This window comes from Hyalella azteca, unplaced genomic scaffold (genome assembly GCF_000764305.2).
Source record: "Hyalella azteca isolate HAZT.00-mixed unplaced genomic scaffold, Hazt_2.0.2 contig14273, whole genome shotgun sequence".
NCBI lineage: Eukaryota > Metazoa > Arthropoda > Malacostraca > Amphipoda > Hyalellidae > Hyalella > Hyalella azteca.
Genome location: NW_025944164.1, coordinates 321,731 through 329,147, shown reverse-complemented (window position 1 = coordinate 329,147; position 7,417 = coordinate 321,731). Strand labels below are relative to the sequence as shown.

At 38.7% G+C, this 7,417-nt stretch overlaps 1 protein-coding gene across 1 annotated transcript; it reads left to right on the top strand.

Annotated features, from left to right (window-relative positions):
* Positions 1 to 284: 284 nt before the first annotated feature.
* Positions 285 to 7,417, top strand: LOC108672602 (IST1 homolog). Its single transcript, XM_018160299.1, has 7 exons — positions 285 to 295; positions 588 to 756; positions 1,094 to 1,218; positions 3,509 to 3,593; positions 3,785 to 3,976; positions 4,310 to 4,435; positions 7,199 to 7,417. The coding sequence occupies exons 2-7, from the start codon at positions 604 to 606 to the stop codon at positions 7,415 to 7,417; spliced, it is 900 nt and encodes a 299-aa protein (XP_018015788.1). The 5' UTR covers positions 285 to 295; positions 588 to 603.

Here is a 7,417-nt window from a genome sequence, read left to right as displayed (position 1 = left end):
TTATGTCAGGCTACCGAATTCAGGCTACTGAAATGAATTCGTAATCAAATGCTACTGATTTGTTGCATCAAGCGTTTACTTAAATTAATTAATTGTCCAATAATTTCACACTACTGCACTCGTTATCATCAATGAAATCATCATCACGTTATCATTTCTCGTTAATTCGTTATCATTACTCATTGGTCGTTATCAATGAAGATTACGGGCATGACGCTAGATTTTAAGGTAAAGTACTTCACTAACATGTAGATAGTGCTATTTCAGTTGTGCGAGAACACGAATCTGTCTTGCAGTGAGTTGGAGCTAATGCCTTGACAATTATGGAAAGGCTCCAAAAATATACTAATGGCTCGAAAAAAATTTGTATGGATGCAATTGCATCTGCCATATTTTCCTAAAACTAAAATTCAATCCTAGTTTATGTTTAAGTAAGATAGGAAGTATGAATAGCAAAGGCCAATGACATTCCTCAAGTATCAAGTTTTTTCTTAGTGAGCCATTTTTCTCTAACACAATTGATTTATCATCCTACATTTACTAGAATCTTACAAAATTTTCATTTCAAAATAATCATCTCATTTCAGATTTTCACAAACCACAATGTTTAGCTCAGGGCCAAGGGGTCCAAGCTATGCAAAGCTCAAGACCAATTTACAATCGTCAATTAACAAACTTAAGCTACTGGAGAAAAAGAAAATGGAATCGACTTTAAAAGCCAGAAAAGAAATAGCTCACTACATTGCTGCTGGCAAGGTGAGATAATAAAATATAATTTATTTCACATGTGGTTTGCTGCCACTGCTAAGTTGTTCAGTTGGTTGCATGTGTGTGTTACTGAAAAAGCAGCAACATCAAGTCATTTTTCATATCTCTATTAATTTCTTTGTCTAATAATACGCAATCCTGTTAGTTGACTCAATGAAATCAAATACTGAATAAAAGTTACAACAAATTCCTATACTGTGTTTAGTGTTATCTCTATATAGTTATTTGCAATCAGATCTTTCTTTTATTCAACACCCAATTGTAACTGCATTCCTTACTTATTAAAGTGACAGGATTCTTTCACTAATAAAAATTATTCCTGCAGACTGAACGAGCCAAAATTCGAGTGGAGCACATAATTAGAGAGGACTACCTAGTTGAAGCCATGGATGTCACTGAGATGTACTGCAATCTTGTCCTGGCAAGATTTGGCCTAATTCAGCAAATGAAGTGTGTTAATAAAATTGCTTATTGTCCTGTAATTACAGGGTCCGCCATAATTATGGCAACGGATGTTTGCTATATAAAAATAAATTGGTTTCTAGGAGACTTTTCTTTTATAATGAAGCTTAATATCATCTATTAATTTTATTGATCTATTTTATATTGCAGAAGTCTAAGTGTCTTAATTTACTATTACTTATGGCAGTAGATAGAAAAGCAATTTTTCTCCTAAATTTTTTTCCATTGTCGACTTCGACATCATCACTCTGTCGTTGCAACCATGTCTTCTCATACTGTAATCTTGCTGTTTGGCTTAGGTGGATTACTTTACATTTGTCAGCATTAAAACGCAGCTGCCACTTATCAGCCCAGTCAACCAAATTGTCAAGATCACCTTGCAACTGTACTTTTTGCGACGTATTCCTCACTGTATTATAAAATTTTGTGTCGTCAGCAAACATCGAGCACACGCTAGACACAGCTTCTGGCAGATCGTTTATATACGCAACGAATAAAACAGGCCCGAGAACGCTTCCTTGTGGCACGCCGCTGCGCACTGAAGCCCAGTCTGATACGGTCTCAATAATACTGACCCGTTGTCGTTTCCCTACTAGATACTCTATGATCCATTTGAGTACATTACTATCAATTCAATTTAACAAAGACTTCAATTTACGCAACAGCCGCTCGTGTGGGACACTGTCAAATGCCTTGGTAAATCGAGGTACACTGCATGATTGCATTTACTGGGTTCCTTTCATCCAGCAGGCGGGTCCATCCATTCAGAGTAGACAAGAGGTTAGTGGTGCAGGATCTACCGGCAATAAAGCCATGTTGACAGTCTGATAAGAGATTATTAACAGTCAAATGATCGATCAATCGATCCCTCACAACAGATTCCATTACCGTGCAAACGACACTTGTGAAACTGACAGGACGATAGTTGCCCGGGCAGCTTATGTCACCTTTTTTGAATAAAGGTGTTACTTGAGCTTTCCAGTCAGCCGGCAAGATCCCTTCCATTAAAGTTTTTCGAAAAAATTATGTCAAAGGGCCGGCAAGGACGGTTGCTAACTCTATGAGTAATCTGGGGTGCAAGCAGTCCGGTCCACAGGACTTGTTGGGATTTAGAGTGATCAGGCGCTTGAGAACCTCTTCTTGTATTTCAAAACTTGTTAATTTAGAGCCGACTGGACGCTCCTCAATAGCTGGAATACTGTTCAAGTCCTCGTCAGTGAATACACTACTAAAAACTAATTAAGAACGTTAGCCTTGCCCTCATCAGAGGATATCTTTCGCTGATATATTTTCAAATCAGAAATACCGTCCGTTGTCTTGCACTTCGAGCTAGCGTACAAAAAGAAGGCTTTCGTTTTTTTTACATTTCTGACGACATCTTTTTCTAAGAATTTTACTGATGTGCGACAGCTTTCTTAAACTAAATTTCGAGCTCTGGCGTATAGGTTGTAATCAGCATCGCTACGAGTCTCTAAATATCGCTGACAGGCTACCTTCTTTGTTTTCACCTAAGTTAGAACTCTACTGTTCATCCATTGAGTTTTTTGGCTCCACCGAGCTTAATTTTAGGTACACACGCAGCAACTGCAGACATAACCGTGTCCTTGAGAAATGACCATGACTCAGCCACATTCAGGTCCTTAAATACAATTCGAAATATTCACTGCTTCACGGAATTCATCATAGTAGCCTTTCGCAAAATTCAAATGCTCGCGCTTCCGAAGCTTCTTTTCTGTACAGCAATTAAGACTGAAAAACAAAATTGTTCCAGTATTCAAATCTACCTTTTATCTAAACACTAAAGTTTATCTATATTTGCTTACATGTGTTTGATTAAACCTGCTAAATATTGCATTTGCTGGGAAATCATTGTCAGTGCAAATATTATACAGACTGAGAGAAATGAATTATGATTGATTTCTGTCAAAAATGAATAAGAACTATGCAATCCTCAATCAAATGCATCAAAATTGCGACTCAAAACTCTTGAATAACCTCAATCGGTCTCAATATTACACTATTAGCTGGAAATGCCTGCTGCTGGATATGGTGGATGCACTGTACTCAGTAATATTAACTCTGTCATAATGGTCAGTTACTTTTTTTATTGTAGTTGCATCACATGGAGGTATGTCAGACTGACATACTTGGACACATAGTTAGTTTTGGCTTGTGTTTTACGATTGGAACTTTGTTTGTGAATATTAACATGTTCTCTCACAAATTTGCTCACCTTATGAATGCCTCCTCGATCATGACATTTCTGAAATCATTGCAGAGACCTGGACCCTGGTTTAAGTGAGGCCATCTCGTCTCTTGTGTGGTGTGCTCCTCGACTCATGTCCGATGTGCCAGAGCTCAAGGTAAGATTGGTATCATTTTTCGTTGTGCAGCTATTTGCGCATTTTTTCAAATTACTGCATCAAATTCTTACCATTCTTATTACATATAAAAATGCCGTCTTCTTAGGAATTATTATTTGAATGAACTTCACAATAACTTTCCTGTATTCTATGAATTTTATATACAGCTAAGAAAACTTTTTTCTTTGCAGATTGTTGCTGATCAGTTTGCGCTGAAGTATGGCAAGCCGTACGCCGTCGCGTGCCGGGAGCAGTCCATCAGCACCATCAGTGAGAAGCTCATCCACAAGCTCAGTGTTCAGGCACCACCTAAAGTTCTTGTGGAAAAATATCTTCAGGAAATTGCATACAACCACAATTTGGAATACACGCCAGACCCTCAAGTACGTACTTTGCCTTTCCCAGACGTTGTGGCATGAAGATTTTTCTCTTGTCACGTATTTTGAATTCCGCCTTAAGTGGTGTCCAAGTTTAATTTTTTTTGTTAGTTTACTACCTAATTGGCTCCATGAACTCAGCTAGTCTTTTGCCTGTTGAGTACATATACATTAGAAGTGAGTACGGTTAAATGGAATTGTCATTGCAAGTGATTTTTTATAGCATAAAAAATATATTATTTAGTTAGAAAAGAAGTTTTGTACTCCTCGTTACAGTTCATGTAAATGTTCAAAGCAAAATACCACCACTGAAGAAAATTCATGATTTCTTCATTGCAGATCATGCGCGAGTCAGAATGGGGGGCAGATGCACTCATCACCCTGGATGTCGGAAGCAAGAGTGGTGGGGCTTCAGGAGGAGGTGGCAGTGGAATCCCCCAGCAGCCTTTCTCATACCCCAATCTAGTGAATTATTTTTGTTGTGGTGTAGTGAAGACGGTAGTAATGGTTGGCTTTGACAGATTCAACAGCTATACGAATTTTCAATACTGTTGAACATTCTACAAAAAGAAGTGCGGGATTTCGGTATTTCCCGCATGAGTGCGGAAATTCGGTATTTACTTTCAAGATTCCTGTCTTTTACCTATCTTAGCGTTATGCTATGGATGATGGTTAGGCATGCTTTTTTTCTATTTGTATCTTCGTCACAAATTTTCTGCATTACTAGAAAGAATATATATCGTACTCTGCTATAAATACTCGAAGCAACGTGTTTTACACCAATGATCTAGATTCTAGATGATAAAAAGGTTGCAATTAACTGGTGCAGCATCTGGTGCTTCTGCGGTAAGGTACTGGGGATTACTAGTTGAATATAATGCAGTGATTTAAAGTTGCCGACGATTTGGCGCTAGAATTGTATGCTATCGAAGGCCTTGGGTGACGCTTCCCTACTTGAAGGGTAATAGTCAGTGGACGAGTTCGGGCAGTTTATTAGCTGTTCGTGAATATAAGATAACAGAGGTAAGCCTGTGAACAAGGATTAGGCATTGGAACATGACATAGTCATTTCTAGAAAGATCTACGCTGTTCACATTCCAGCGCATGAATCCAATTAAAGCGGTCTTCAACGGTTAATTTACTCTCAAATTACATACATATTATTAGTTACAAATCCAAAATACAATTCCATATCAATTCAAAATATAATTTAATTTAATAGCCAAATACATTTTACTATCAATTCAAAATACAATTCAAAAGTTTTATTCCTATTTAGGTATGTCAATTTCCAAATCACGGTCCGACGGTCGGAATTACAGTTCATTCAGTTAAATTCAAATTCCTCTTGTTAAAGCTCAATCAATTCAATTCCTCAAAAATAAACATTTAAAGTTTAATCGAAATTCATGTCAATTCTTCGATCCATTAACTATTAAGCATGTTCCAAAACTTTCCATCAAAACAGTGACAATGATGACTGAATCTAGTGCTGCCACTCAATGTTTTATGCGTCTGTGATTTAATTCATCTTAGCATATTTTACAATTTATTTTTCTTCTCATAAGGCAACCTAATTGCCGCTGATCTTTACTCTAGTCAAATTGAACATTAGGTCTCACGAGGATTAAGGAAATCCAGTCCACTCAACTGCTCTAGACTGATAATAGTCCTAATAATATGGAACAGCATTGCATTACATATTCACGCCGACATCAGAAATTAATATCATTAATATGAGAATCACTCAAGAATTAACTCAATCTCGCGTCAACATCAAAAGAGCTACAAGGAATTACTATTTGGTTAATCAAATTAATACTTAGTAATATTAAGTTGAATAATGTGATACTCTAAGTTAATCTTCCTTCATTTGAACTAGGAGGCCAAACAAGATCGGGTCATCAAAGAGCTCAACTAGTCTGGCCCCTATAGGTACTTGGGCAGGCAGGACACATTCGTAGTTCTCCTATAGCTCAATTCAGCATGTATAATGCTAGGATAAACTACACAGGAAATTTACCTACAACAAGGTTACATCATTAATGTTAATTTAACACTCACCCAGTGGTTATTTGAAAGATATCCTAGAGTATCTTTAGAGTCACCCGAACAGCAGCACGCCTCAATTCTAAATAGAGCCTTTAACGGTTCCAGAGCTCGATCGACGATGTTGCCAGAAGATGCGGGTGAAGTTTTTAGCTTACTCTTATTGTATGATTTACAGACTAATATTATTATTATTACCGTGGCTTAAAACTACAATCATCGGAACATTTTATAGGTATGGACTGGCCATGATTAACTGGCTTACGATGATGATTACTTTATCTTAGTTTATTTGTGATAGCTATCGGTCAAGGTTCACGAGCATCGTCATATTTACGGTATTAACTATGCGACAAAGTACAGCTTAACACCTAACAATCTCAACGGGGTTATAATAATCTCTCAGGTAGGAGGTTATACTCTAGGATATTATACTCCTCCACTACACTTCAATTCATATTTTAATTTTTTATTTACACAGCCCATTGATGTTTGTCCAAAGCCTTCTGCCAAGATGATGAAATCCATGAGTTCATTTCGTTTTACTGCTTTTATCTAATAACTTATCTGAATTCTATTTTACTGCCTATCAATTTAGTTTTGACACAAAGACCACCCCCGCCAGAGGTTGAGCCTGAGGATGATCCTCTCGTGCCTCACACTGTGCGTTTGACTCATCTTTTATTCACTGTGTCCTTTATAATATTATAAAGGACACAGCAAATGAATATAGAAACATTATATTTATTTGCTTTAATCTTAGCTTAGCGTCACGTTGATGCATTTGTCGTTCTCACTTTCGGCCTTGGTTCATTTCCTGGCACAGCTATAAATATTTCTTAATTTTCTATTCATGTTATTTCAATTCAGGGTTCTGTGCGTGGTTTGTCCATTTTTTATATATAGGCGGTTTAATGGCCAGGGCATTTGACTATCGGATTTAATTGTATATTCCACCACACGAACTCCAGCGCCCCACACGACGCTTTTATGACGCACGCACGACGCGACGCGCCAACCAATCCCCATCACATGACGCACTCATGACCAGCACACGACGCACCAATCACTAGCACACGACGCACCAATCACCAGCACACGACACCCGCACGACGTACTCACGGCGCACCCATGATTCCCGACGCATGCCACACCGAGTCACGCCCCTTCTCCCCACAGCGTCACGAGTTCCCCACTGAGGACGCTGGCACCTGGAATGGCACGAGGCTGACCAGCTCTCCTTCTCCTCCTCCCTACACCTCCATTGGGGCGGTGTCCCCGCCCTCCGCACCTCCCTCCTTCCGCCGTCTGCCGCCCCCTCGCACAGCAAGCTCAAATTCCTCCATGACGTCCCAGCCACGGTATCTCCACACCCGCCATTCATCTGATATACTCTAG

Bases quoted from the DNA above. Each gene is read 5' to 3' on its own strand.
- LOC108672602 (XM_018160299.1), top strand. From the start codon at position 604: ATGTTTAGCTCAGGGCCAAGGGGTCCAAGCTATGCAAAGCTCAAGACC. The intron at 757-1,093 runs GTGAGATAATAA...TTATTCCTGCAG, and splicing joins ACTACATTGCTGCTGGCAAG to ACTGAACGAGCCAAAATTCG. The intron at 4,436-7,198 runs GTGAATTATTTT...TTCTCCCCACAG, and splicing joins CTTTCTCATACCCCAATCTA to CGTCACGAGTTCCCCACTGA.